We start from the raw sequence: 13080 nt of genomic DNA, 5'->3' as shown, positions 1-13080 counted from the left end.
CACAGCTGTACTTTCTCCTGCTCCTCTTGCCACCAACACACATTTCATTTGTGGTTTCTGGAAGCACCACTTTTGTTGAGAACAAATGTAAGAGTCTTTCCATGTCCTTTCCACTTTCTCATGTCTGTATTGCTGAGAACAGTAACATCTTTCGCTGTCCTTTATCTAACGGCAGTGTAGAACACTTCTAGAAAACAGGCAAGAGAGTACCAAAACCAGTGTGTGATGAGGCTTTAAAAAATCTCTATAAAGGTTTATTATAATTACTTTAAAGTATACACACACATGTGAGGATTATGCACACATGTGTATGTAAGGCTCCCCAAGGAGGTCAGAGTCATCAGAAACTTCTGCAGCTGGTGGACATCTGGTGTGAGCTACCCAACTTGGGTGTTGGAGAGTAAACTTGGGTCCTCAGCTCCTTAAAGCAGTGAGCCATCCCTCAGTCCAAGAGTATTTTGTTGGTTGGCTTCTTACCTTCCTCCCTTCCTTCCTTCCTTCCTCCCTTCTTCTTACCTTCACTTTTAAAATAAAGCCAGGAAGAGCTGTGTTCATAGTACATCAGACACATGGACATCGAACATTTTGACGTGTACACTAACCCAGCACAACTCTATCCAGTACCGTAGGGAACTGACTACAGCAGCGCTGTGGTGAATTGTAGGCGACTGTTTCTGTCACTCTGCTTCATTTTCAGCTCGATAACATTACTGCTGCTAGTGAGCTACTGCAAAGTCAAAGAGAAGATTCTCTGGAGGATTGATATGATTCCCAATCACCAGATATATATGTATATATGCCACATTCAGTGGCCGTTCTGCTGAGCAGTTTAGTCGGTAGTGTACCACAAGAACATTCTCAGAAGTTTCTGTAAGGCTCTCCAGAGCCGGATGCCACCAAGCTCCACGTGCAATGACATACCTCACACCAGGTGGCTAGCGATGCTCCGTGAGAATGGACACAATTATCTTACTGCCAGAGAAACATGACTCAAGCATCTATGTCCTTGACACAAATACCGATGAATGGTACATTATAAATTATCATTAGAAAAGTTGCCTACGGGCTGGAGAGATGGCTCAGAGGTTAAGAGAACTGATTGCTCTTCCAGAGGTCCTGAGTTCCATTCCCAGCAACCACATGGTGGCTCACAACCATCCATAATGAGGGCTGGTGCCCTCTTCTGGTATGCAAGCATACATTCAGGCAGAACACTGTATACATAATAAATAAATAAATCTTTTAAAAAAAATTGTGCTTTTGCACAAACACCTTGATACATCATAGACACAATAAATTAAAAAAAGAAAAGAAAAGCAAAGAAAGGAAAAGAAAGGAAAAGAAAAGAAAAGTTGCCTATAGCACACCTTCAAAAAAGAGAACATGGATGGTAGTAAGAGCCAACTCGGGATTTTGCTGTCCCCAGCACAAAGTTTTTTGATGTAGCCACTGGCACTCAAAATGTCTCTGCTTTGTGAAGATTTACCCAGTAATTTCAGAAATCTATTTGGCAGAGATAAGTAAATTGAATTTGGAAATTGACGCGAGATTAACGTTGCTGGAAATGAGCCATTTTTCTATTTCTTATCATGCCTTGGTTTTTAAAGGGATTTGGGAAACAACATACAGGTCCCTCAGCATGAATAAAATCTGAGACTCATCTGTTCTGTCATGTGACCTCCACTGAACAGAATCTCCTTTTCATTTTACCTGCTAAATATTTCAGCCACTGGTTAGAGAGTGCCAATTCTTATGTGTATGGCACTTACGATTTTATAGATTGCCATGTAAACATTTCTTCAGTTAGAGCCGAGGTGGGAGTCAGAGCAAAAATTATTATCATCATTTCCTGCCTCTGCGGAAAAGAAAATTGGACCTCCATGATACTGGATGAGTTTTGAAGGGTATGCAGCCAGTAGCTGATGGCGCTGAGATTAGAGACTCGTCCCCATAGCCCTACCGCCGTCTTCCCTTTCTTTCCTTCACTTGTGCTGTTTAAGAGCATGGTATGGAGGCTCGCAGGCAGAGCTGGATCCCGAACAGCTTCTTAGGAGTTTGAATTGGGGAAAAGCGAAATTCATATCATCTTAAAAATGAGGCTCTCTCCAGCTTTAAAACGTCTCAAGGTTTACATTTAAACTGTACTGACTGTGAGGGTAAGTGGTAAGATTAAGCCATAAAGAATTTCACGCTGAAACTTGGGACAAAAATGTCAGGTATCCAGAGCCCTGGAATTACCTGAATTGTTTTGTTGGGCACAAAATTGTAAGTTCATTCAGTTCCATCATAGTGCAATGGTATCTTAAAGTAGTTTATGTGCTCAACCCAAACACTGGGATTCTGAATTGAATCCTCAAATTTTGTAAAAATGTGTGATATTATGTTATGTATAGTTTACACAGTTTAATGTTTAAGTCTGCAGACTGAATGCATAGATTACGTAATTAAAACCTAAATTACTTGAGCAGCAAATCCACGTAACAAACATAGACTGAAACTTTATGTGATTTTTTTTTCCCTTTTAGCTTTTTGTGTTCGCTTCCTTCCTTCGTTTATTTTACAGCATTCATTGACCTTATAACATTCTCTGGGCCCTCTGTTTGGTACACTGGGAGTCAGTGGTGACAGAATGGCAGCATTTCTTTCTTCTCCCTGAAGAAATTCACATTGGCAGGGATGAAATCATTAGCAGGATGAGGATAGCAAGGTGACTGAGGTCCCCTTAATAGTGTCCCTTCCTGGTTAAAGTCTCCCATGTTTGTCCTGGGGTGAGTTTGAGGACATATCTTTACCTATTACATAAAAGTATCATTCAAGCTAACACAGGTTTTGGTTCATAGAAGACTTACATTAAGGATATTTTAGTATTATTGGAGATTTAAAAAATTAGTTAAAATTACAGACTAAATGATGGACACACTGCCACAACGAAGTATTAACCATATTCTATGAAACACTAATATGTTTAAAATCACTGGGGAAAAAATTCATAGCGGATGTCTTCTGGCATCCGGAGAATTTCACTTGTAGATCTCTAACTCTATGCCGGAATTCAAGGATGCCCAAGTCCCTGTGGTAAAATCGTGCATAGACACAACCTGTGTGATCCTCTTCCTGTGCACTTTGATCAGTAGTTGGGTCCATAGGTGCATAGGTGTGAATGTGTATTAAAATGTGAAAAAGCTACAGAGCCTTGTCTTGAAATGTACAAGATTGTAATAGGTGTTACAGAATCTCACCATTCTTCAAAGAAGTTGGAACTGATTGGAATAAACGCCCTCTGGAGACTACAATGGGCAAGATGTGCTTGATGACATCACATAGCTGATGATTTTCTGTGCATTTTATGGGATAATACATTATGCTTTTGTAATGCAAAGTGGCGTTTTATTCTGAATTGCATGAGGCTATTTCTCTTCTTTCATTAATATTAAAATATCGCATTCTTTTGTTAGTAGCATTTCTGGTAGTATAGTAAATTGCAGTTCACATTGGGAGTATCTCTAGAGACACAGCAAGAGGTAGGGTAGGGATATGAAAACCAGATGGCCTCTCATCCCAAGACCATAGACTGGGTAGGCTGCACAGCACTTCACTGAGGGCACCAAGAGGGTTCTCATTCTGTGTAGACGTTCGGAAACACACATGGAGAGCCAGGCCACTGCCACAGCTCAGGGCATTGGCAGGGACTCGGTAGCGTTAGCTGCAAGGCATGTCCCCTCTTGGGTGTAATTCCCAGCCCAGAAAAGGAAGGACGACTGTGCCTAATAAGCTGGCTCCACCGAATGCCAAAGAAAATTTGTCTCGCGAAATGGAAATTCTGAAGCTGTTTATGTAATCGTGAGTGAATAAATAGAAAGAGGTCTAAGGTAGAGCCAAATGGGCTAGGTGGCCTGTTGTGTTCAGCATTCTCCAGTCCAGAAATATGTACTGTATTTGGTGAAATCCAGGTGTCCTGGGGATTTATGGCTTTTTACTAAACAACATAAATATTTGTTAATATGATTTTAGGAAGTGACATGCTTTGATTTAATATTTTTAAAAAGTGTTTTGGTTATTGGATAAACAGCAGAGCCTCAAATTTAGCCATATGAATTATTCTGTACATTTTTGTCACTTTCATTTTCTCAAAAAAAATATTGGAGTTTTAAAAAACTATATAGGTTAATGGAGTAATGGACTTGAGGCTCTAGCTTACATATCTGAATTCTTCACATACAATAAATTCACACCTAACCCAGTGATGGCCATTTTCTCCTCAACCCACCCCCTCCCTCTGCTCCTTCCCTCTTTAATCCCCTCCTTCATCTTTCTGTCTCCTGCCTAGGGCATCTTCAGAGTGTCAACGCTGATGGGGCTTCCTCTGTCACCTCATTCCTTCAGGTGGATCCACTCCCTGCTTTTCCCAATAAGGAATGTTGTCATACAGAACCGACTCTCACGACAGCTTTTGGTGTGTTTCCCTTGCAGGATCAATGTGACTCTGGGAAACAAATGGATGACTGAATATCCATATGAAGAGGAAAACCATAAAGGTTGGTTACCCAGTGTGACTGTTGAGTGGGACTCCTGGAAGTCCCTAGAGCATTTCTTTGCCTGAATGAAAGAGAGGTCAGTCAACACAGTTGCCACATGTAAAGCATAACTGATCTTTCTGTCCCTTTAAATATAAAGATATTTACGAAGAGGCAATTGTCTTTCACCCTTTGTGCAAGTATGCCATCATTTTTGTGGTGGTAGGGTGGCAACGCCTCATGTATCCTAGGTTGGTCTCAAACTCACTGTGCACTGAGCATGACTGTGAACTGGGGATCCCTCATCTCCCTGGTGCTGAGGGTACAGGAGTGTATCTGGTTCACTTGGTGCTTAGGTTTGAACTCAAAGCTTCATGCAGGTGAGGCCAGCTTCATACCAACTGAACGAAAACTCCGGCCATTAAGCTTGTATTTCATGAATCAAGTTTTTGATGAAGATCAAAAAGGGAAAAAAAAGTCATTTTATAATGACAGGTCACTGAGAAAAAAAAGTCACATTTTTACTTAATATGCAAAAGCTCCTATAAGAATACTGTAAAGCTAATACATGACCATTGTCAAATAAAGTTGTCTTTGCCCCTGGAGTATCTTTGACTTTCCAAATACAGAGGCAGCCTAGTTGGAAGGTCAAAATCCATGAGTTTCAATAATAGTCCAGTGCTTGGCATTATTTTGTTTGTGGGGCTTAAATGAGCTTTTCCTGGTAGCTATAAAAACTCTAGATAATAATAAGAAAATTAGAACATATTAAATAATCTTCATTTCATAGAGTTTTAGAGAATCAGGAGAGCCAGTACAGGGCTTTATGGCTCATGGCTCTTGTGTTGCTGTACAACACCCAGAATTCATTGCACTTCTTCAACTATCTTTACTCTTTTCACATAAATTTACCTCAATAGGTGTCTTCCCCTGCCAGCCCTTTCTCACAGGTCCTTATAAATGATTTTCCATATTAGATATTCCTCTTTAGATTGGCCTTCTTCCATCCTTACTGTTAATCTTTTTCTTTCTTTCTACTGTATCTGCAAAATTTTCAGAGAGGGGTTAAGGAGTCAGTAGTGGTAGCCAGGAAATTTATGGGAGAATTGACAATATTTTTCTTCATATCCTCACTATTGCTGCTGTGGGCACATTTGCTTGTTGAGGACGAGCAGTGCCCATGTGACTTCTTGGGACGTGCCAGTCAGCTGGCTTTCTGTGAAAGGGGAAGAGGTATGGGTCCTTCCTTCCTTCCTTCCTTCCTTCCTTCCTTCCTTCCTTCCTTCCTTGCTTCCTCCCTTCCTCCTTTCCTCCCTTCCTCCTTTCCTCCCTCCTTCCCTCCCTCCTTCCCTCCCTCCCTTCCTTCCTTCTTTCCTTTCTCTCTTTCTCAGTGTAAATGCTCCCACTGTGATTGGCTTTAGTAGTTTACCAGCTGGGTTACAAGATTCCTTAAGATTTAACATTTGCCTTTAATGAGCTGTTGAGGAGTGGAGTCTAGCACCTCATTAATAATTCCATTTCTATGCTAATGTTAAAAATTATGCCTTGAGACCACTGGGATAAAACTAGTAAATTTACATATTGTTACTTTACCTTACCTGGATGTGTTACTGAAATATATATATATATATATATATACTTTTATTTGAATGGATCAAGGTTAGCTTTGTGAGTTTATAATTTTTGGCAGTGTCATTGTTTTGTATCTGTCATCTAACGATGACAGCTGAAGACGATGACGACGAAGCCAATCATCCTGTCAGTCCTAGCCCTGAGGGTGGAATGACAGTATGATTGACTGGAATATGCTGTATGAGAGTCTTTCCAAATGACCACGCCTCTTGGCTCGTGGTGTTGCTCCTTACTCACGAGTTCCAGAGTCTTTGTGGAGGGATGGAGCAGTGAGCTTTTGATGATCATTTACTCGATTGTTTGGTTTGTTTGTTGTTTATTTGTGTTTGGTCAGAGCACAAAGCTCTGTTGGTAGAGAACTATGCAGGAGGCCCTGAGTTTGAGCCAGTACTCCATAAACTAGCTGTGGTGACAGCATGGGGAGGCAGGAAGAGCAGAGTTTGAAGTCATCCTTAGCTGTATTTTTAATAATGGTTTTCAACCATAGTTTTACTCATTGTTCCTTGTGGATAGAAAATATATTGACACTTGCTTTTAATCTCATTTGAAAGCTATGGCTACTTTGACAGCATTTGATTCAGGGAGAAAATTGAGGTGTTTGAAAATTTATGTTTGTTTTTTTAACTTTAAATATATCGACAAGGTCAATATTACAACTGAGTTTTTAAAAATATCATTTGAAGAAGTGTTCCTGCCATCTGCATAATTGAAAAGGGATTTGAATAGGGCTCCTCCAGTACTCTTGAACAGCTCCAGCTTGCCAGTGGTGATAAAGCCTTGCCAAGAGCCACAGAATATCATGCTGTGCTTCTCGGCCTCAGTTCTAAAATGCAAATAGCCTGCCTGGGATTTGTACAGTGTCTATTGTGTCCAGGAATCGTGGTTTCAGGACTGGTGTTCATCCTACTTCTCATTAAAAATATACATTCCCATTAAATTCCTCCGTATTCAACTTCATTAGGCTTGACTTTTCCCCTCCACTATGGGTCATTAGAAAACATCAAATAAAATTTCAAAAGATCCCAATCATCCATGGTGCCCTGCTCACAAACACTGTTATCAGGCTGGTGTTTACTCATGAATGTGTTTCCACAGTTGCTCCCACAGTGACATGGTGGCTTCTGTGGATGTGGCTCCTACTCTCCTTGATTTTCCAGGAAGTCATGTTTACTTGATGTTTCTCAGCAGCTGGCTTAGATTAGATGTTTAAAACGCAGACTTGCGTATATATTATTCCTGCTTATCAGAGCCCAAGTTAAAAAGTCTTCATGTGACCCACAGCTTTTTCAACTACTTCAGCGCTGGGTGATGTGGATTCACTGCATGTAGATAGCAAGAGGACAGTAGCTAGTTTTTCTGCCTTCAGTGCATACCAAAGAGTTTGCTTCACAGCGATGGGAATGTACAGTGTGGCTAATCTTTTCATCATGTCCCCAGGCTTGATCTTCAACAGGACAAAGGAAGGTGGAACCCAGAGTTTCTTCCATCTTGAACTTGGTAGCTGTAGGTGCTCAGAAAGCCATAGGGGATGAGAATGAACCAGGACCCTGTACCTAGGCTGTGCTACCTCCCTTCAGTGTAGCTACCTGCTCTGTGAATGTGGAATCAAAACTAGGCAAAGCCTGACTCTTCATCCTCTCATGTGATCTGGGATTTTTCTCTTTGTGAGTTCCAATGATCTCTTCTGCAAAACAGAACTAGTACCAGCTGACCTACGTATTTTTTTCAAGATTTATTTTGAAGTGTGGGGTTATTTTGCTCAGTTAATAGAGTGCTTGCTTAGCATGCATCCTAAATTTTGATCCCCTCTGACCCTGCACTCCATAAAACTGAACATGGTGGTATTTGCCTGCCTTCTCAGCACTGCAGAATCAGAAATTGACAAAGTATAATTTCACTTCTCGGTACCAAACATTCCCAGGGCTGAATCATCCTTAGTGGTCTGTTAGCTTGAGTGCACACAGTGAAGGTGGAAAGCTGAAATACAGAGGAAGCTTGCCTCCCTACTTTCATCTTTTTGTTGTTGTTGTTAAATTCCTGACCAGGAAGTCAGAGAACTATTCCTAACCTAGCAACTCAGTAGCTTCTTAGATTATTTCCTAGATGTATGGCTTTGCATAGTTTTCCTGGGATCTCTCAGAAATAGAATCAGTTTGTCTGTCAAGAAGTAGTTATACTTAAAGTAGACCCTTTTTCCTCTCCCTTTCCTTGGCCATGTGAGAGTGTCTTGCATTTGTCCTGGATTTTACACTATGCTTTATCTAACTTCCCTTTACTCCCTGTACGTACTTGCCAATGAGCCCTTTCTTCTTTATTTTCAGTCAAGTACTTATCTTGTTATTTTTTTTTTTTTTTACTCCCAAAGTGGCTTTTCATCTCTGTGGCTTGTCATGGCTTTGTCTGCTTGCTTTTGTATCTTTGAATTATCTTCTCTTTTGTTTGAACCCAGGTACTCGTTCCTGGGTCTACACGTCAAGCAATTCCTTGAACTTTTTATGGAGATCCTTTGTCTTGTGTGCATGCAAGTGTGTGCGTGAGAAAGAGTTATTTGTTTAAATTTCTCATCGTTAGCTTGGATCCCCCTGCGAAGTTTATTCTTCACCGACCTTTTGCTTCTGTCTCTCTTAATTTTGACATTTACTGCTTGAATAGATAGTTTCCCCTGCGCCTATCCCCTGATTATCAACATTTGTACAGAATAAAATATTTGCCAAAGTGCATAGTGAGAAGGGGTGGGAGTGATTGGGCCTGGAACTGAATTGTTCAGATCGTTGATTTCGGTTTGTTTTTGTAAATGTGTTCTAAGTGGAGATCTCATCTCCAAAACTTGTGGACAGAAAAGCCCTCAAGATAAGCTCATCCAGTGGCACTCCAAGGACATCCTCTTGGTGTGGGTTGCCAGGGCCCTCTGCAATATCCATTTGTGTGTTCACTGCTTCCTCACCACTTTCTCTGCTTTCTGAGAATTTGATCTGTGTTCATGTCGCTATGACAGATGTTTGTTTTAATTGGAGAGTAACTGGGTAGCCCTTTCATAGCTCTGGTTTGTATTTTTAGGAGTTTGTGTTTTTCTCAAGGTCTGAGGAGGTATGTGTCACCTCTTGGGGCATGTCAGATTTTGTACGATTTGACAGTTGTACCTTGACAACCATTGTGTTCCTTTCTGTGCTTTCAGTAAACATGGAATTCTTCTTTATTTTGGGTGTGCACATGAGCATATGTTGTAAGACAGTATGTATGCATCTGCACATGAAGAAGCTAGATATTGTTGGCAGATGTATTCAACTGCTTTCCACTCTGTCTCTGTCTGTTTCGGTAGGTTTAAGAGGAAGGTGTAAATGTTTTTTTCATGACATTTATTCATCTCATCCTAAGTGAGCCTAAAATGTAGTGGTTAAAAATACAGTTTTGAAGTCTGACCACCATTTTAATACTGGTTCTGCCCTAGCTTAACCTTGGGTGTTTTTTGCTGTTGTTGTTTTAGACAGTCTTACCCTGTAGTTTTGGCTATCTTTGTACTCACTATGCAGACCAGGCTGTCCTCAAACTCTTAGAGATCTTCCTGCCTCTGTCTCCTGAATCCTTGGATTAAAGGTCTGTGCCACTGCCCACCCCCCAATTTATCTTTGTCTCTTTTTCTCAGTCAATTGCTATGCCTGTGAGGCGAGGCTAACGATTATAATGGAGCCTACTGTTCAAGTTGTCTTGAAAGTTGAACAGAAAGGTTGAGAATCTCAACTGTTGGGAAGCTAAAACCAGAAGATCATTAATACAGGAATTTAAGACTAGCCTGAGGAACACATTAAAAAATAATAAAACAATCTGGGCTTGGTGGTACACACCTGTAATTCCAGCACTCTGGAGGCAGAGGAAGGAGGATCTCTTTGAGTTGGAGGCTATCCAGGTCTACAAAGAGAGTCTAGAACAGCCAAGGCTGCACAGAGAAACTGTCACAAAACAAAACACAGAATAAAACAAACAAAGCAAAACAAAAAACAATAAACCAAACCAACAGAAATGGAAAAATGAAAGCAATGCACACTTCCTGAGAGTTACTAATACTTAAAGGAATAGTCATTTTAAATACAGTGATAATGTATGAAATTCTTAAAATAAATAAATAAATAAACAAATAAACAGATAAATAAATAATTTAGTACTCTAAGTTTTGAGGGTTTATAATTTTATTTTTTTAGTCAGTTTGGCTTTAGGAGCATTGCGTATTCAGACCAGTATTTGTATTTTGTCTTCCGATTTACTAATGCACATGCTGGGATGGGATGAGCCAGTTGTCCTGCTTTTATGGCCATTTTTGTTGGGGTCTGACAGGGAAGAGGGGTATACTCTGCTGAGAAGGAGCACATTTACTTGGGTTTCTCCTGGAGGATATCATATTCTTGGAGATGGTGCACTGATGGTTAGCACATACATTATCCATTTTTTTCAATAATATAAACAACTTTTTCATTGAATTTATTTGGCAACTTCATACATATACATAATATATGCATAATGTATTCAGATTACTCTTCCCTATCCATCCATTCATTTATTTATTTAGCTATCTATCTATCTATTTATTATGTATACAGTGTTCTGCCTTCATGTTCACCTGCATACTAGAAGAGGGCACCAGACTGCATCAATCTAGATTGTTGTGAGCCACCATGTGGTTGCTGGGAATTGAACTTAGGACCTTTGGAAGAGCAGCCAGTGCCCTTAACCTCTGAGCCATCTCTCCAGCCCCCCATTCTTTTATTTCTTATCCTCCAATCCATCCCCTTCATTGCCACTAGTCCTATTCCTACAGTCATAGCCTTTTTTTTTTCTTTTTTTGGTGGCCTATTTTCCTTAACCTATGTGACCATTGGGTTAGCATTGTCCATTGGATCATGGTGGGGTCAAGAGTATGTGCACAATTAATGGCAACAATTCCCTCTCTCCCTGAATCTATCAGTTAGTAACTAGTTCTGTAGGGAAGGGTGGAACCCTATGAGCCCAATTTTCATTGATGCCTGGTTGATGATGGACCCATCTTGTACAACCTAGTTAGTGCATGCATTCTCAGGGTCTGTCTTAGTCAGCGTTCTGTTGCTGGGCAGAGACACCATGACTATAGCCACTTTTATAAAGGGTCAGCTTATATTTTACAGTTCAGAGAAGAAGCATGGTGGCACACAGGTAGACATGGTGATGAAGAAGAAACTGAGAATTCTACATTCAGATCTACTGGCAGCAGGAGGAAAGAATGATGCTGGGCCTGGCTTGAGCATCTTGGAGCCTCACTGACACACTGCCTCCAAGATCACCTCTACTACAACGAGGCTGCACCTCCTAACAGTGTGCTACTTCCTCTGAGCCTGTGAGGGCCATTTTCATCAAAACCACCATGGGATCTGTGAGTTCATGATTGCAGTGGCTGAATCTTGCTCAGGAAATGACATTCTTCAGCCCTCTCCCCATCTTCCTGCTTGTAGCCTCTTTCTGCACCCTCCTCCACAGTGTTCCCTGTGCTATAAAGGGATGATATAAATCCCGTTTAGAGCACCCACTCACCACTTCGTCTTAGCAGTTTGGGTGTCCATGAGTATGTGTTAACCACCTTTCACAGCAAAGAGAGGGTTTTATGGTTGAGGCTGAGTATTGCCTGTGTCTGGAGAGCATCTTGACACCACGTCAGTTGTACTGCAGAGTTATCTGTTCGAATTAAGGCCACACATCTTGTTTAGATATGGCATTAAGTAGACCAGACCAGCCAGTATCTTTCGAAGACATTTTCTCCCTCTCTTCCTCCTCGTCCTCTCTCGGTAATAGGTTTGTTTCCTTGCACTTGATCATAGAGGTTCGTAATGTGATCTTTATGTCATCATGTGTAGAGACCTGACTAACATAGCCTCTCTGTAGTGCCAGATTATTTGATGAGCAATCATAAAAAATTGTGTAGCCGTTTTTTTTTTTTTTACATTGAAGCATTAAATAGTTTTAGTTTAACAAGACCATTGTAATGGTAGAAGCTTAATGTGGTGGGTTTTGTTTGTTTGTTTTGTTTTGTTGAGGAAAGGTGGTCATTGAAATAGGGACTTACTGCATCCATCAGACTTTGGACTTGAGTGATCCTATAGGTAAGAGGCACCATGCCTGATTTACATATCTAATTTGTTCGATGTGGATCGAATTTACACATTATTATCATTATCATCGTGCTGTGTTTTGTTTTGTTTTTTTAAGATAGGATCTCATTGTGTAGCCCAAGCAGGCTTCAAATTTGGGATTGTTCTCCCTCTGGCTTCTGAGTCCTAGGATGATGATAACTTCGTTTTCTTTACACAAGCTGATGCCAGCTGAGAATCTTATTGTTCTCTTAAGGAGCATTTTGCTAACAGAAACACAGATAACAATTAACTCAAGCATGGGGTACAGTCCTTCATCTTATACGTTAATTCATTGTTTCAGTGCACTTTCCAGCCTAGTGGAAGTCAGACTTACACATATTGTACTCTTAGAGCCAGTTAATTGTTAACCTTCACCAGTCTGCATGTGCAGTCATGTCAATGCCAAAGCAATTTTCCACCAACTGTTTTCTGTGGCATTGTAACTGGTCACCATACACTGGTTCAAACGGGCATAGATCTATTATCTTGGGATTATAACAGTCAGAGGCCTGAATGGTCTCATGGGCCTATACTAGGACAGTGCCAAGGTTCCTTTCTGGAAACTGCATAGCAGCATTCCTTTCTTTTACAGCTTCTGAGACAGCCTGTACTCCTTGGGCCTCAGTCTCCATGTCCTCAGCTAGCTATACTGGGCTCTGTATCACATGTGGCGTCCTTCTGACGCCCTTCCTCTGCCCTACCTTCATGGAAAGGACCACAGGGATGGCTTTGAAAGTGAGCTCACTGAAGTGATACACACCACCCGTCTTTTACAATCAGAA

General features: G+C 40.8%; 1 protein-coding gene across 4 annotated transcripts in view; it reads left to right on the top strand.

Moving 5' to 3' along the window:
* Klf12 (KLF transcription factor 12) overlaps positions 1-13080 on the top strand; it is a 605156-nt gene that overhangs the window by 298598 nt on the left and 293478 nt on the right. For all 4 annotated transcript variants that reach the window (XM_060391529.1, XM_060391528.1, XM_060391527.1 and 1 more), the window contains exon 2: positions 4471-4535. In XM_060391529.1, the coding sequence (XP_060247512.1) occupies positions 4515-4535 (21 nt within the window). In that variant the 5' untranslated portion in view covers positions 4471-4514. The remainder of the gene's footprint in view (positions 1-4470; positions 4536-13080) is intronic.

The sequence above is a fragment of the Meriones unguiculatus genome, chromosome 9, assembly GCF_030254825.1.
Source record: "Meriones unguiculatus strain TT.TT164.6M chromosome 9, Bangor_MerUng_6.1, whole genome shotgun sequence".
Classification (NCBI taxonomy): Eukaryota; Metazoa; Chordata; class Mammalia; order Rodentia; family Muridae; genus Meriones; species Meriones unguiculatus.
This window is presented reverse-complemented; position numbering and strand designations above follow the sequence as displayed.